This window comes from Cryptotermes secundus, unplaced genomic scaffold (genome assembly GCF_002891405.2).
Source record: "Cryptotermes secundus unplaced genomic scaffold, Csec_1.0 scaffold209, whole genome shotgun sequence".
Lineage (NCBI taxonomy): Eukaryota > Metazoa > Arthropoda > Insecta > Blattodea > Kalotermitidae > Cryptotermes > Cryptotermes secundus.
In genome coordinates this window covers 2,355,764-2,374,254 of record NW_019727789.1, presented here as the reverse complement: position 1 = coordinate 2,374,254, position 18,491 = coordinate 2,355,764, and the positions used below count along the sequence as shown (strand labels likewise).

General features: G+C 37.5%; 1 protein-coding gene across 3 annotated transcripts in view; it reads left to right on the top strand.

Annotated features, from left to right (window-relative positions):
* LOC111864990 (CD2-associated protein) overlaps positions 1-18,100 on the top strand; it is a 45,061-nt gene extending 26,961 nt beyond the window's left edge. For 2 of the 3 annotated variants that reach the window (XM_023852659.2, XM_023852656.2), the window contains exons 10-13: positions 7,654-7,918; positions 14,147-14,589; positions 15,596-15,805; positions 16,886-18,100. In XM_023852659.2, the coding sequence (XP_023708427.1) occupies positions 7,654-7,918; positions 14,147-14,589; positions 15,596-15,748 (861 nt within the window). In that variant the 3' untranslated portion in view covers positions 15,749-15,805; positions 16,886-18,100. Of the gene's footprint in view, positions 1-7,653; positions 7,919-14,146; positions 14,590-15,595; positions 15,855-16,885 lie in introns of those variants that run through there. The other variant, XM_023852658.2, reaches the window with a different exon arrangement.
* Positions 18,101-18,491: the final 391 nt, after the last annotated feature.

Sequence of the window (18,491 nt, the reverse complement as noted above, 5' to 3'; positions counted from 1 at the left end):
AAGTCGGCGTCTAATTTCGTCAGCATGCTATCTGCCTTTTCTTGATTGAATTCTAATCTCGCCAGGAAATCTTCTCTGTCTTTTTTTCTATTGGCCTCCATTCTGTCTTCCATCCGCAATCGGTCGGCATCTGTTTTTACTTGATTTGCCCTCATCTGTTCTTGATGGGTTTTCATATCAGTGTCTAATTTGGCCAGGAAATCTCTGTCTTCCCTCCTATTGGCCTCCACCTTTGCTAGCATTTCAATTATCTGCTGCATCTCCATTTTGTAGCAGTGAAATATTCGATGCACAAAAATTCAATTTGTGGCGTGTTTAAGTTCGTAACACTTCTGACACCAATGCAACGTGTCTTGAGTTCGAAGCTCGTTGGTCACGTGAGTAAGTTCAAATCCAACTTCTGACACCAGTTGTCACGTATCGGGCGTATATCGCGACAAATAACTCCACGCCGTATTTGATGTAGCGAATTTTATTTCACATTCGCACTTACAATCACCCAAATTACAGATTTACGATTACTGCTATCTGCAGTATCACAAATAGTACACTCCAAATGCCACAATACAACTGACTGGTTGCTGGCTAACTCGGAACTAACTCGGAGGTAGCTCGAGGACTGACTCGGAGGTAGCTCCAGGACTCACTGACTGACTGTGAATAGCCTTCGCTGCTCCTTATGTAGCCTTGATCGGACAATTGTCGTCAGGTGCCGTGTTGCTAGCCACGCTGTCCGGAGTTGTTGACTGCTGCCTAGCAACCGCGATATCCCTCGGTGACGTCACCGCTGTTTACTCGCTTTGCATAGCTTCAAGGTTGCGGGGACTCGGCTAACGTCGGCTCCGCTCGTGACGTCACTGCGCGTTGCATAGCTACCAGGATGTGGGGTGATTACTCGCCTATTACGTGAGCGCTACGTTACCGCTACGTGCAGCAGGGGAGGTAGGGGTCAACATGTCACAATATTCTTTTGTATTTTAAAAATTATTACACTATGTGAAGAGTTCCCCCAAAATATTAATCCATAGTTCATAATAGAATGAAAGTAGGCATGGTAAACCATCTTCAATGTTTCCTGTGACATAAAAGGCTTTGATATTTGATGTAGCGAATTTTATTTCACATTCGCACTTACAATCACCCAAATTACAGATTTACGATTACTGCTATCTGCAGTATCACAAATAGTACACTCCAAATGCCACAATACAACTGACTGGTTGCTGGCTAACTCGGAACTAACTCGGAGGTAGCTCGAGGACTGACTCGGAGGTAGCTCCAGGACTCACTGACTGACTGTGAATAGCCTTCGCTGCTCCTTATGTAGCCTTGATCGGACAATTGTCGTCAGGTGCTGTATTGCTAGCCACGCTGTCCGGAGTTGTTGACTGCTGCCTAGCAACCGCGATATCCCTCGGTGACGTCACCGCTGTTTACTCGCTTTGCATAGCTTCAAGGTTGCAGGGACTCGGCTAACGTCGGCTCCGCTCGTGACGTCACTGTGCGTTACATAGCTACCAGGATGTAGGGTGATTACTCGCCTATTACGTGAGCGCTACGTTACCGCTACGTGCAGCAGGGGAGGTAGGGGTCAACATGTCACAATATTCTTTTGTATTTTAAAAATTATTACACTATGTGAAGAGTTCCCCCAAAATATTAATCCATAGTTCATAATAGAATGAAAGTAGGCATGGTAAACCATCTTCAATGTTTCCTGTGACATAAAAGGCTTAATTGATCTCATCGCATAGCAAGCTGCATTTAATTTAGGTATAATTTGTTCAATATGTATTTTCCAAGACAGTGTACTGTCTACATGTATTCCAAGGAATTTTGTATCAAGTACTTTACAGATTAATTTGTTGGCATAACTGATGTCCAGATCAATTTGGTGGTTGTTTTTAGTTGTGAATGATATGTAATGGGTTTTATCAAAATTTAATGAGAGTAAATTGGCTTCGAACCATCTGTTTAAGGCTTCAAATACAATATTTATGTCATTTTTAAAGTTGTCAAATTTAGAGTTCTTAAATATTATACTAGTGTCATCTGCATATAGAATTGGTTTAGATTTATTGTTGATGGTTTTAGATAGATCATTTATGTAGAGAAGAAAAAGTAAGGGACCTAAAATTGATCCTTGTGGAACACCGTGCTTTATAATTCCCCAGTTTGAAAATGCATTATGACTGGAGTTTTTATTATTTATTTCAACTCTTTGATACCTGTTTTTGAGGTATGATTTGATCCATTCATTAGCTTTGCCAGTTATTCCATAGAAATTTAATTTCGATAGTAAGATATCATGATTAACACAATCGAAAGCTTTTGCTAGATCACAGAAAATCCCTCCCACAATTAATCTGTCATTGAGAGCACTTAAAATATCGTTAGTTAGTTCATAGGTTGCTTTTTCTGTTGTTAGGTCTTTCCTAAATCCAAATTGCTCTTTGACTAATATGTTGTTAGAATTTAAGTGTTCAAGTAGTCTATTATACATAACTTTTTCAAAGACTTTTGAGAATGAAGTCAATATGGATATTGGTCTGTAATTAGAGATGCATTTTCTCTCTCCTTTTTTAAAAAGTGGTTTCATTACAGCGTATTTTAAGCGTTGAGGAAAAGTACCTGATGATAAAGATTTATTACATAGATGATTCAAGGGTGAACTGATGTAAACAGAGCTTGCTTTAAGTAATTTGGTAGAGATTTCATCATATCCATGTGAATTTTTGGGCTTAAGGGATTTAATAATGTTTTCAATTTCCTTCCTTGTTGAGAATTTGAGATTGATATTTGGAAATGAATTGTTAAAGGCACGAGACAGATAGTATATTGGATTATTATTATTATTATTATTATTATTATTATTATTATTATTATTATTAGTATTGTTGTTATTGGAATATGTTTTCTCAGCTAATGAAAGGAAATATTCATTAAATGCACTTGCGATAGCTTGTGGATTGTTAGTGGACTTCCCTTCAATATTCAAACTTTGTACGTCTTCATTAACAGATTTCTTTCCTGATTCAACTTTCACAATATCCCAGGTGGTTTTAATTTTATTGTTTGATTTTAGAATTTGGCTGTTATAGTTATTCTGTTTGGCTTCTTTAATGACTTTTGACAAAATTTTACAGTACATTTTGTAGTGACTTTTTAGTCTTGGATCATTACTGTCCCTACTGGCCAAATATAGTTGTCTTTTGTGTTTACATGAAGTTTTTATTCCAATTGTTATCCAGGTGGATTTGTTTTTATTTTCATTTTTGACTATTTTTAAGGGAAAGCTTGAATAAAAGATCCTCAAGTATGTGTTCAGAAAGCAATTAAATTTAGAATCAATATTATTGCTGTCAAATACATTGTCCCATGATTCATTACTTAATTTTGTGACAAAATCTGCCATCGTATGCTTGTTGATTTTCCTTACTGTTTGATATTGTTGATTACTGGGCTGAAGGTCAATATTATTTATTTCTATGAGTTGAGCATCATGATCGGATAAGCCATTTATAAAGGGTCCTACAGTATAGTCTCTTAATTTTGAGTTATCAATGAATATATTATCTATCGCTGAACTAGAATTATTTTGAACTCTTGTGGGAAAGTTAACAGTACTGGAGAGATTGTAAGATGATAACAAAGAGTCTAAATTTAGTTTCCTATTACTGTCGATGAGATAGTTTATATTTATATCACCACAAATTATAAATTCAACTTTTGAACTATGCAGTACATTTAGGATGGTTTCTAATCTATTTATAAAGTGATCGAAGTTTCCAGATGGGGCTCTATATAAAGTCAGTATACAAATATTAGAAAAAGGAGAGTCTAACTTTAGAGCACATGCTTCCAGATCCTGGTCTTTGCAATAATCTTCTAAATTTATTTTAGTAAATTTTAGGTTTTCATGTACAAAAATACTCACTCCTCCTTTCTCCAGTGTTTTCCTACAGTATCTAGCACCTAAATTATAATTTTCTAAGTGAAGATGTTCTAATTCCAGCTGTTTCATGTGATGTTCAGTAAGGCACAGTATGTGTGGAAGATTTGAATTCATGGAGCTTATTAGTTCATTTGTTTTGTTTCTCAATCCTCTTATATTCTGATGGAATATTCTTAGTACTTTATTATTCACTGAATTTAGTAGACTGCAATTACCTTTTCCGATTTCTATTGGTTCACTAACATTATTGTCTGAAAGATTAGTTTCTTTTGCAATTTCTTTTACTTGATAAACTTTACTTGCACTCTTTATCCTAAAAAATGATTCTGAACACCCATGACAACTGGAATGTGTCTGCCCTTAATGCTCTCTGCAATGAGTCGCGTCAGCTTGTCCTTGCCTCGAGGATTAAGATGCAAACCATGGACAGTATGTTCGCTCCTCAATATTGAAGAGACATCAATCGCATCAATGTGGGCCGCGCCGACCTCCACAAGCGAACGCTCAAGCCGAAGATTAATCTCCCTTACACACCTGTTAATCCATGGCTTGTCATGTCGCCAGAAAAGACCAACAAACCTCACATTGGTGTGACTAGTTTTCTGGGCAATGTCACTTAAATCTTTCTCAATTTGATAATTGAGGTTTCTCTCCAAACTGTTACCTGGCCCCCCAACTATAACTACCTGATCTTCCTTACTAAAACCTTTGCACAATTTTCCAATGTCCCCAGTGACATTGCTCAGATCAGCATTGGGCTTGAATATGCTGGTCACAGCATATGCATCTCCCATTGCTTTCTGTAGCCTCTGCCCGATACCCCTACCATGACTGCTACCCAGCACTAGAATCTTACGCTTAGGCTTAGCCTCTAACACAGGCTGATCTATAGCGTCACCATCAGTCTGAGGCTCTAGCATAGCTAGAGGTTCAAATCGATTGGTTAAAGCAAACTTAAAATCTAGTGAAGAAGGAACTTTTTTAAGTTTTCTTCGGGAGTTGGACACAGTCCTAAATTCTTCAGGACAATTATCTACTAAATTTAATTCCCCTTTTAAGAGGTCAATCTCAGTTCTTGCAAGTTCCAGCTCCCTTTTCAAACTCAAGATAGTCTCCTCTTGTTTCTTTATTACCTTGGCTTGCACACAGGAGTTGCAGTACCAAGGTAATATGGCCAAATCACTATTGGTGCCAGAACACTCCCAATGAAACCACAGGCCACAGTCCTCACAACCTGTCCCCTGGCTAACCTTCCTTCTGCAGGCCCCACATTTACCTGATAAGTCGTTACCCCTTGTGGCCATTATTACCACTTATGTTAACTTATAATTCAGTACTAACTAACAGATATATTTAGAGAGTCTAATTTGTGATTAGGACTTACAAGAGTATATGCTGGCACAAATCTTTTAAAGCCCACTATATACAATGATACACTTATTTTAGGTTAGGCCCACTGGTACACTTGCAGTAGTACAAATCAACTTACTAAAGATATAAAATAACACACTTCTTGTAGGTTAGGCCTACTGTACACTTACAAAAATACAAACAACTTATGTAAGATATAAATAACACTTGTGAAAATACAAATCGACTTCCTTAAGATATAAAATAACACACTCCTTGTAGGTTAGGCCTACTGTATACTTACGAAAATACAAATAAGATAGTCATGAAGAAAATTACATAGTGAGGAGCTTCATAGCCTGTTCTTCAGCTAATGTTATTACTGATGTAATTTTTGGCTCTGTGATCCTCAGAGGGCCTTGGCCTCCTCCACTGTGGTGGCCCATTCCCTCTATTATATGCCTTTTACCCCCATCTGTTCTGTGACAGTTGTAAATAATTTTGTTCTTCTTCTACCCATGTCACCTGAGCCTTTCCATTTTTCCCCTATCTCCTAGTAGCTAATATTGCTCAGACAGGGAAATCAAGGATGAACTATGCAGGGCATGTAATACAAGTTGTACAAATGACAAGTCCATATAGGATTTTGGTTGTAAAATTTTTAGGGAAGAAACTACTTTGGGTACTATGAGTAGATATAGATGGGAGGATAATATTGTCACGTGTCTTGAGTTCGATTCTTGTTGATCACGTGTGTAAGTCCAAATCCCACTTCTGACACCAAATGTAGTTTTGTTACTGAATATGCCATAGGGATTGTTAATTTGTTTATTAAACAACCTACAAGTAATGGCTACAATTAATTATCACACAGTTGCGGGGTTTCACACTTTATAACCCTAATCGCAATAATCTGTTTACACTCTTTGCGGGGTTTCACGATTTATAACCCTATTCGCAAATCAGTTCACTCTGTCTTCAGTAGTCTACACGTTTACAGTACGCGGGAGGTATGCAAGTGCAACTGTATCACACACTCCCGATTATTACTCGGTTATCACGAACTGTCACTGATTATCACACTTTTACTTCTTCACTGCTGACTGGAGAACCGTCTTCGGCCGCTGATACACTTTAACTCACTCGTAGGCTTGCTCGGAACTAACTCGGAACTGATAACTGTTGATCACACACTAACTGTCTCTGGGGACGGCTACACTTTAACCCAACTACAACTGAACTCAGCGACTGCCACATTACAACTAACTCACGCTTACTGCTCAGCTGACTTGTATTTCGTTCGCTGTTGCCTGTTGCCTGTGTCAACAGCGTTGTTGCATGCCACGTAACAGTGTCTGCGTATAGCCTAGCAACGCTGTTACCTCACACCGAATTACATCACCGCGCGTTGCGCGTTACGTCACCATGCGGAGGGGGGTGACGGAGCGCTGACTCACCCGCCGCGTCACTGCTGGAGGGGGGGGGCTTCTCCGTTGCGCAACATGTCACAATATTAACATGAACTTTACAGTAATGCAGAGTGGAGATAAGTAGGTTCAAATGGTTCGGGATATAATAGAGTGGAGTGCTTTTGTGACATGGTGATGAACTTCATGGTTCCATAAAAGGGTATTTCTTGATTAGCTGAATAACTGTTTAGTACTCAGGGAAGAATTATTTTAGATGCAGGGGACCAAGTAGGTTTTACTCTATGTTTAGATCACTTACTCTGTGTTCAAGAATTTATTCTTGTCATTCTCAGTGTTTGACCCCTTGTGGATGTGGGTTAAGAATACCTATGCTGTACCCGTATAAGTTATAGAAGGCAACCAAAAAGGAACCCACTGCCTGGGGGTATAACTGGGCCACCCTGTCACTGGGGAATTTTAAGGCAGAGACCTGGTCCTATAGGTTGGGGATTAGATGCAAGGCTGATGACCTTGCTCTGTAAAAAAAAATTATTATTATTATTATTATGAAATCAAAAGAAGTGAAAACCAGATGGTTTAATTTAGTAGAAAAGTCTGGCAGAATCTTCTAAGGAAGACTGTCGCTCAAAATGGGCTGTTTTGCTGCTGCTGCTGATGATGATTCTCAGTGTTTGATGCCAATTCCTGAAAGTAGGTTCATCAGAAAGTGCTGCTGTCTCACTACTGTTCCCCTTCTTTCCATTCAGACACTGTTGTGGTAATACTCTGCAGTAATGGACACTGAAACTACCTACCTGTAGTTCCTTTCACAGATTGAAGGATATTTCGCAGGCTGTGAAGCAGCATTACTTACCAAGACAATATCCTGTATTTATGTTATTGCATATTTCTTATAACATACGTAATATTTACATCCAGGATTCTCAGAACACTGGCTTAATGAATGGAAGTGCAGAAATGGGACACACTCCTCAAGACAACCATGTTGAGGAAGAAGGGGAGGATGAGGGAGTAGAAAGAAGTAGAGGGCGTGCCTGGGAGAGAGGGAAGGCTCCATGGGTAGAAGAACTGAAATTAAACCAGGCCAAGAAGACATCAGGATTTAATTCTGCAGCCTCAGTGCTCGGACAGAGCCCTTCAGAGCAGTCTGAAAAGAAAGTGCCTAAAATGAAACCGGACCCAAGTAAGTTGCATTTAAGAAGGGTAAGTTTGATGTATGAATACTACTAATATTATGGTGTAGTTCCCAGTGGGTTATGATACTCCACGATCATCGTCATCATCTTCACCACCATTGCCATTATTGGTATTATCAGTTGTCTTCTCCAGGGTGAGTTGTGTTGTTGTGATGAAATCTATGTTTTTCTCTACCCTTGCATAATGATTGCTCTTGCATCTCTGTTCAGTCTTTCCATGCTATCTCTTTTCTTCACTTTTTTGGTCTCTTCTTTGTATAGGGTCTTTTTCATTTTACATCTTTATGCTCTGAAATGAATCTTGTAGTTGTCTATGTGTGACAAATGTCTATGCAAGTTTATCCTTAATTTCACAAATTTTGCTTGTAGTGTTGTATTTCTGGCCTCTTCTTTTGGGTTATGACACCATGTAGGTTGGTACCAGTGTTTTGTAACATACTGACTCCATTCCTTGAGAAGAATTCAGTATGTTTTTCAAAAAATGCTTGTACCTTCCTACCATACTACATTGTGTCATAACCCAGAAGACCACAGTATGAATCTTTTCTCCCATGAAAACCTCAAATTGTTTCTTATAGCATGTGCATATTTAGATTTTACTTGATGCCCTGGTTTCCAGTTACGCCTTGCCTTGGTTGTTTATTAATTACGCATAGAAACTTCATCTCAGTTGCTTGCTTACATCTTTCCTAGTTCTTATCCAAGTTTCTGTTCCATAGGACATAATAGGCTATTTGTCATATGTTATATACAGTATGCGCCAAAATATTCAGTACTGAAATGAAAAGACGAACAGTGTTTCCTTGTTGTCATCTGTGAGTTTATACATACACACTATTAGCGTGTTCATTTACCACGGTATGCATAATGTAAGTTTTCAAAGTGTGCACTGCCTCGCTGTAGACAGTGTTCACATTGTTCATGCAGATTCTCAATCATATCCTGGAACAAAGATTGCTGCAGACTCCTGCAAAAGGAGACGATTTGCTCATGTAATGCAGGCACAGTTCTTGGCAGATCTTCGCAGTTGAACACACTTTCCTTTAACATTCCCCACAAGTAGGCATCAGGTGGTGTAAGATTCCTCAAGAAATCTGGATCCTTGTACACCTTGGCCAAAATGTTCCACAATACACCATCCTGGCTCGCATATCTGACTGTCAAGCATTGTCCAATCCGGTACGGAAATCCACCTATGTCCTTAAACAATCGGCGAACGGATGTATCGCTAACATTCAGTTTCAAGGCCGTTCATCATAGACTTCGTCGGGGTGAATGCAGAACCTGCTGAAGAACACATGCGTGATTCTCTTTTGTCGAAAGAGTTACTGGTCGACCAGACTTCCCCTTCCGTTGACACAGTATACTACCAGAACGGCGAAATTTCATAACAATAGACAGCAAAACTGTTACTTGGTGCTGTCTTATTAAATCTCTCTTGGAATTGTTCATTCACCTCTTTCAAACTTGGTCCCCCTTCACGACTACTTCCATATAAGCAGAAATAATACTCAAGTGTGAATACTTCTTCCTCCATCCTGAGTCCCATTTCCAACAACTGCACAACACAACTTCCTTTTCACTACTGGGAACACATGCGGCTGGAACTATGCCCCATCGACAAACACACATGCCCATTCAAGATGCGCGAGTTTCAGTACTGCATGTTCTGGTGCATGCTGTAATAGGCCCTTATCATGTTCTTAAATTTCACAGTTCTAAATGATATGTGATAAAATATCCCTGTTCAGTGGAAACCTATCTTCAAATTGTTCCTGAATTTTCATAATATCTATCCCCACAACCTTATTATAGGAGGCAGGGAAGGTCTGAAACAGTGGATTGCCTGATAGGGTAAAGTAAAGTGGGAACTTGTTTTTTTTTATATATACTGCCATGGTAACTTTGAAAGGCCCATCAAGAAGTACTGAAAGCAAGTTGGGAGATGTACACATAGTGTAACAGTTCTGGTATGTGCCAGATCATTTTTGTTGATCTCAAAAACATAAGCAGTACAGAAAAGTGTACGATATGTATAAATTTTTTATTTTTCTATGCAATTTTTGTTTGAAACATTTTGTGCTCTGATAAATTTGTAGTTATGACCAAGATGCACATGGAAACACATATAGATCTTCATATAAAATGTCCACTATTTCTCTGCAGTTTTAACCAAATTTGAAATGTATTGTCAGATTTAAGTAAAAGTACACAGTGTCTGATTTCATGAAGTCTTATTCTGGGGTTCTATAGTTGTTACGTGTGGACAGTCAGCTGAACAGACTTGGCAGAACTAAGAAGTGCATTTTTTTATTCTTGAAGTGCCAAAAATGGTGCATGAAAACCACCTCCATTTGGTGACAAGTCTGGAGTCTTAATTTTATTACATACAATCCTTGTTTAATGTTTTATATTAATTTCTTTATACAAATCAGTATTTTAATACATGTTTTGTTTGTTGTATTTTGAATACCCTTGCTATAACCAACAAAAAAATTTATATTTCTTTCCATCATTAATTTTTCATGAGGAATTATTTAAAAGCTTAATCCAAACCACACCACAGTATATCTGTAATTATACAAACATATATGGTAAAGAACTTTTTATTTTTATGACTCACCATGTGTTGTATTGATTTTATGTTAGCTTGTATGACTAAAATATAGCAGGCTTTGACCTGGTTTGAAGTCCTAGTTCAACAGTGCCTCTGTTTCTCTTGTGGCAAGTACCTTCCATGCCTTCCTTTGTGGTTATTGTAATGTGGGATTCAGCTCCATTTCTTTATATGGAAGACAAAAATATGGTAGTGTTATATTAGTGTTTAATTTCTGTGCTGGTGTTCAAAGAGATGCAGTGATATAGAATTATGCATGCTGTCTATGTGTATTTTATTTGTATCCCACATTAAATTCTGTAATAATGGGTGATTTTATGAACCCTATCTGACCAATCTGTAGCTTCTAACTTAGTTCATTAACTGTGTATCATGGGTCCCTTTTGACCCCAAATCAGTATATGATATTCTGCTGATCAACATCACACTACACATTTGCCATTATCATAATTGCAATTTCTCATATGTTCAGTTGTTTTTTGGTTAAAATTTGTGGGTCACACATTGAGTACATACGATGATAACTTGTTAAGTTTTTCATTTCATTAAATGGTTACTGATGAAAATACCCATTATTGGAGATCACATTTCTCAAATTTACCACATAAATTCATTCAGTTTTTATTTTATTTATATCTTATAATAGAAAATCAGTTTTAGAGATATTTTGTGGTACTTTTTCATTAATCTTTTTTTTATAAGAATAATAATAATCCACATTTAATTACTTAAAATTTGGTCACAATTATTTCATTTCTAATTGTAATCATCATATAATTCACGCTGATTCTAACTTGATTGATAAGTGTCCATAGCTGGGTAAAGCACAGGGTAATGATAGATGGTCAGAATTCAGCAAGGATATTGGCAGTTGTCGTCTGTTTACCACAACACCCAGAAAACTGTGGGGCCAGCATTGCCTCTATACAGAAGCTGCCTGAGGTATAGGAGGGGACTAAAATAGTCGAAGTTTCAAACTGACTGCTGTCTTCTTTGTGCTTCTGAAGTTGAGGAAATGGGTCTTTATCTTCATTCTCACTGTGTTCCTACATAATGCAGTACTTAAACATTTTCTGTATTTAAATTCTGTATTTTGGCAAATGTGTGAAATTATGAATTGTTCAGCTCATCTGGTTTGCTGAATCAGACTGTACTTTGATGGTAAAATATATTTCTTAACTGATATATCAATCCCATTATCACTTTTTTGTTTCTTATTTAGTTATGAATGTAAACATTTGTTTCCTGGTATTACATTCTGTTTCCCAAGGTAGTTGATACAGAGATCTGGTGGATTGTTTATTCAAGATAAGCTCCAAATAGATAACTTGTACAGCTCATGAATTGGTTTGCTGTGTTGTGCCTGGGAAAGCAAGTGGATGTGTTACAACTACTTAAGGATTGCAATGTTCGTTGGTTGAAGTGCTGTTATCTTTCTATAAATGCATGATGCCATTGTATTTCTCATGGATGACACTATTGTGTTTGGTCATGTTGTAATAGCACAGTTTTACCCTATGTGATAGTGTGTTTATATTTACCAACCAGAATAAATTTGGTTTAATTTTTCTGTAAAGATCTGTGGCAGTGGTTACTTCATTACAACGTAATTGTAATTGATGGTAACCATGTTTTCATGAAGTAACAGACTGGAAACCTACTATGACGTGACACCTCAAAGCGTGACTGGTGGAATTAGTAAAGACAGACATTACCAGGCAGTGGCTTGTTGAAACATATTTCTGCAGCAGATTTGGGACAAAGGCATATCCATTGTAACAACTTCTTAAAAGACAAACACACAACTGGAACCCTTAGAGGCAATGTTCTCTATTCAGTTCTCCTGAAGCTATGGAGAGAGGTCAGACCAGACCAGAACAAGTAATCCCATGAGGAGGTGGGGTTGAACACCTCCTCTGTAGCCCTGCGAATCATAGGGGGTGACTAAAAGAGAAGTCCTGAATCTGAGACAGTAAAATATGGTTGTGAATCCCGTGGGACTCAGACCCAAGAATGACTGTGCTGGCAAGAGCCAACAGCAATTGTAAATGACAGACATGTCCTCTCATCAGAGAGAGCACCCGAAATCAACAAAGCCGCAACTGTGTGATAGTAATAAAATCTGATCGTAAGCCCCAAATGGACAGACTGGCTGACTTACCGTTGGTTGTAACATAAGACTTATAGCAAGTAGACCAAGTAGAGCAGTTGACAGATGAGTAGAGTTATGCATTCACAGCTGAGAAGCCGTCGATTGAAGAGGATTCAGAAGGCGGCTGAATAGTTGAAGTGTTGAAGACGTTATTTAATGTGTTATAGTTACAGTATTCTTGAAAGTGTTATAATTAATTGTAATTATGACTCGGAATATCCAGTAAATCTAAATCGATACACCAATCCAAACCCCACCTCCAAGTCGCTAATACACGTGACAATACCGTCCGTACCTGAGTACACTGAGTTTTCATGCACATTTGTTGCACTTTGGCACTTTGAATTCATCCAGCTGTTCTGAGCAGCTTTGAAGAAGCCATTAACAACAAGTCTGATTGCTCTGGTTTCTGTCATTGCTGAATGGTTACTGGATTTTGGGAGTAGTACTAGTGTCACTCACATGTGACAGATTTGTGCCATGTTGTTATTACTAACTGTTGAAAATAAAGAAGTTTAAATCTGTCCAGCAGTTCTTTAGTTGAAACGAGTAGACAGACAGACACATGGTATTAGTTTTGTGTACATCTTGCAAGGAATGTGTAATAACTGTAAAAATGAAAGAGAGCAGTATATGGCATTTATTTTTATCATTGTAAAACATAATATATTTATTTTGAGTATTTTGAACAATTATGTCATAGAAAGTGTTATCATGTTACCTTTGCTGCATTACTTAAAAATATGGAATAAAATATGTCTGTTAAGATCAATGATGTATGTATGAAAGAAATATTTTGAGAGGCTTATGTACACGGTAGCGTAGTTGGTTCAAGGGCTATGCTACAAGGTGGGAAGGTCGTGGGTTCAAATCCTGATGAGGTCATTGGATTTTTTTCAATTGGCCTAATCCTTCCAGCCGCACTATGGCCCTGGGGTCGACTCAGCCTCTAACAGTAATTAGTACCAGGAATTAATTAAATAATTTTCCTGGGGAGTAAAGCGCGGCTGGCGCGTAAGGTCTGACAACCCTATGGGCCTTCACGGCCTGTTACAGGGATGGCTTTACCTTTTTTACTTTTTATCTATTTTTTTAAATAATTGCAAAATAGTGTAAGTGTAGCTGTTTGTCTAAAGACTTTTCACGTTCATAGGGACACTTAAGCAAGGATGCTTACGTTTAGTTTAACTCTTGTTGCTTTGAAAGTTCTCTGTGAAACAGTTGCAGTAGAATGAATTGTACACATTACTCATAGTTTGATGTATCTCAAATGATGGTTTCCCAAACACTGGCATCTTCATTATAGGGTAGCGATTTCTTAAATTTAAAATGAGCTCACTAACCAATGGTTCTGTTAACAGCTTAAAATAATCTATTTGTTATGTCAATTTCTCTGCACTAAAAAATTATGTATGACCTAATGCTTATAATTTTAATTGTTCCCAGGTCCTGAATCTAAACAAACACCAGCAAGTGTAACCATGAGAATGCATCCCTCCAGACCCCAGTCAATGTTCCACAACCCTTCATCTAGAGTTAATGTGCAAACAAGGCCATTGTCTTCAGCAAGTCCACCTGATCCTGCTCATCTTTTGGCTGAAGTGAGCCAGGCTCGTTCCAGACCACTCTCAGGTTCATCAACTAACTCCTTGGTGCTTACACAGCAGCAGAAGCAAGAAGCTGTCAGTCCATCAGTAAGGACAGCAAACAGCACAAGTTCATCTACTAGCCCAGTACTAGCCACTTTATTATCTAAACAAACAGCAGATTCTACAAGTCCGTCTTCACTCTCAGATCCAGACCTCCTTGCAAGTCCATCAGCTCGTAGTCCAGGGCTTGCAGGTGGATCTTCTGTTACATACAGACAGTTCTCAGAGCTCAAAGACAAGGTAACAATAGTATGATTATAGGAAAGATGTATTAACTAACCCTTTGATATCATAATTTCACTTAAACCCGGTTACTTCTCATGCAGCCAGCAGCTGGATTCATGACAAATAAGGAAGTTTGCTGAAAACCTTTTCAAGTCTTTAAATAAATTTTGGTTGTATATTCTGTAAATTTGTTGATTGTTTTTGCATGGGTGTTGTTAGCCTATTTTGTATGGATGCAACCCTTTGGGTACATATTGCAAAAGTAGAGTGTGAAATATGAGTGGGAGAAAGTGTAGTGTATGGTGGTAATGTTGAAATAATAGCTATGAGTGAAATGTATTAAGTGTCTTGTCAGTGTTTATTTTGGCTGAGAGGGTCATATCACTCTACCATCAGTTGCAACATTTGGTCAGTTTGTCACTGAAAGAACGGTCAAGAAAACTCCAATTAACGGCCGTGGGGATCTGTTGCGCTGACCATGTGACACCCTCTATCCGCTGAAGATGGCACTAACTTTGCCGACAAGCGGCGGTCGCTCGGTTGGTATAGTTAACTTGCAGACTATAGGCCACGGATTTTGTTAGTTTGTTGTTTGTCACAGGAAGAAATGTACCTTTATAGTTTAGTGGTGAATTAATGGCCATCATGATGGGCTGTTGCCAATTTAAGAAAGTGAGAGGTTGGGTGTTTTAGGCAGAGTTTGTATTTATAGGTGTTCTTTGCCAAAACGTTTCCTCTTGTTACTAGTTCTTTTTTTTACTACATTTAATTTACTATCATTGGATCCTTTAGATATTTCCTCTAGATAGCATCACCACTAAGTGTATATTCTTACTCTCTTAAATTTAGTATCGTAATGTAAGTGTAGCTAGCTGTCTTTTCTAAAACATTTGATATAATTGAGGTTAGATATTTTTGCCACTGTTTTTGACAGTTACCTGTTGAAATTTCAGTGGACATCATGCCTTTGAATTAATATTGATGGTTATGATTTTTTAATGTAGAATGTATATATTTATAGGTATCAAAACTTGAACAGATGTTGGAAGCTCAAGAGGAAAAATTTATGAAGATGGTTACAGATTTGACTGCTAAACTAAATGAAGAGGCAGAGAGAAGAGTTCAGTTGCAGCAAGCAATGGACAAACTTACCAACCTGGTGACGCAGGTGTGACTGTTTCTAATTTCATCTGTCACTATTCACCTGAGGTCATTGAAACCAATGTGTCTGGTGAGTGAATCTGTGAGCCAGTTGTCTAGAAAATACGGGAGCCTCAATGTCTCACAACTCTATGGGCCTCCATGGCCTGTTACAGAGATAGCTTTACCTTCTACCTGTTTTACACACTTAAGCTACTTCTCAACATAGTCACCACTGGAACTGAGGCACTTGTGATATCAAGGAATAAGTTTTGTATATGCCTGTTTCAAATAAGTCTGCCACCTGTGACCTTAGCCACGTTTTGTATTGTGAAACGCTTAGAAAAAAAGATATGTAGGGCCATTCAGTACAAAAGGTGTGGAATGCTGACATACAGTGTAGTGCTATACAGCTGCTTGCACTCAAGCACTTCTGGAGCATTTCAGCTGGGAGTTGTTTGACCACCCTTCTTACAGCCCTGATTTCACTCTGAGTGACCATCACCTGTTTACCTATCTGAATAACTCGTTGGGACCACAGTGCTTCAAGAATAATGAGGAGTTGATTGGAGGTGTCAAAACGTGGCTTTACTCACAGGTAGACTTTTTTGACACAGGCATAGAAACCTTATTCTCTGATAAAACAAGTGCCTCAATTCCAGCGGTGACTACGTTGAGCAGTAGCTTAAGTATGTACATACTGCTGTATATAATCTTTTTATTTCTTATTGCTTGTTTTGTAAACAGCTCACTGGAGGTTACTTTCCAAATAGCCCTCATAGGATCTGTATTCTTGCAAATACATAATGTTACATAACATTATTTCCTCAGCTGTTCTATGTTTGGAACAACTTTGAGGGTACATCAGAAGTCAGCAGCCTTACAGAAGAGAAGTCCTGTGTGTTCAATGAGATATCCATTAATCAAGTTTTGGGAATGGAGTCTAGTAACTTCCAAGTGATGACATAATGATCTAAATCACTATCTAATGTTGATGACCCCCTGGAGATATTGTAAACACAGTATATGGGGATTGAAGGCAGAGTTCAACTTTTATGAAAGAAACATGTTGCTATTTGTGGGCACAGTAATTGTGCAAGGAGAACTGTGATGTGTGATTATAACATTGGGAATGTAATGAAAAATAATATAAATAATATCTCTCATTCAGGAAACAGGAATGTACAGTTGAGTTGCAGTTTCCAGCGCAGCGGTTGTAAAGGTGGTTTGAGTATAGACTTCGCTGCCACAACATATGTTCTCGACTGTGCCATTAAAAGAAGTGAATGTTATATCAGTGAGCGAATGTTTGCACACGCGTCGTATCTACATGTGACATGTAGCAAATAAAAGTGTTGTGAGTACAGCATAATTTAAGGTTTTGTATGTGGTAAGTCTCAGTATTTTCTGTCAATTTTGGTTGGCAATAGATGTCTTGAACTACATAACAATAAAAAGTTGTGTTTGCCAAATATATTTTGCACCATGTGAAGGGAATTAAGGAAATCACTTTATATATTTCTTGATATGTGCTCTTGGGCAAGTAGTTCATTCGGCACCTAAGTTTATAATTATATTATAGTGGACAAGATGTCATAATGTTTTTGCAGAATAGTATATTTGTTAAAAGTTTGTATGTTAAGAATTAAGGATTTGTGTGCTTACCATATTGTTTTATAGTTTTCCTCAGTCCCTCCAGGAAAATATTGGAATGATGTATGACAGAGATCATGACTATTTCCCTCCAAATCACACCTTATAGTCATTTAATTCCTGCTGCTGATAAAGTATCATATGTTCAACTAATCATCAAAGTCAGTACTGGTGCAGCAGTTTATAAGTCCGTTTCATAAGATAAAATTAAACCAAATTATGTTAATTCAGTGACACCTTTGCTCTATATGCAAGGGACCTGAGCTTAAAATTTGGCCCAAAGACCAAATTTCCTGACTGACATATTCCATGATTTTCTTCAGTATATTCAGCAAATGCAGGGGAATGTATCTCATATTAGGCCATAATCACTTTCATATTCTTCTCTATCTCATTATCATTTATAATCCTGTTATTTTATGCTAATTATCTGAGCTAATAAGAATGTTGTTAAATGATATATAAATGGAAAGATAACCTTTGTTATTCCCTCCTTATTGCAAACACCTCGTATCATTTTCCTTTGTGGTGCCTGTGAACCCTTGCTGTGTTATTGCTTTCTCCTTCTCCTGTTGATCTGATTCAATTCAGAATTAATGCTAAAACAGTGAACCCAGTCCAAAAATAATCAACTGACTACTTGCTTATTATAGTATTTCAGCCTCCCGTTCCATTGAGGCATTATCCTTCTTATTATAGCACTTGTCCATAATGCAACAATATTTTTAACATATAAAAGACATCTAAAATATGTTTCTCACTGAAAGTGTAACTTTAATACTTTACAATATTTTTTAAAATCATAAAATGTTATTAAGACACTACAAGTATAACTTATATACACTAACTGAGAAAAAACATACATAAAACTAGAGACAGTTTAGTAATCTGATAATCACTTTTAGTGTATAAGTTATACTTTTAGTGTCTTAATGACATTTTATGATTTTTACAACATCATAAAGTATTAAAGTTACACTTTTAGTGAGAAACATATTTTAGATGTCTTTTATATGTTAAAAATATTGTTGCATTATGGACAAGTGCTATAATAATAAGAATAATACTTTCTTATTATTTAGTTCATATTTTATCTCTTTAATAAAAAGTGTGAATTAGTGTTT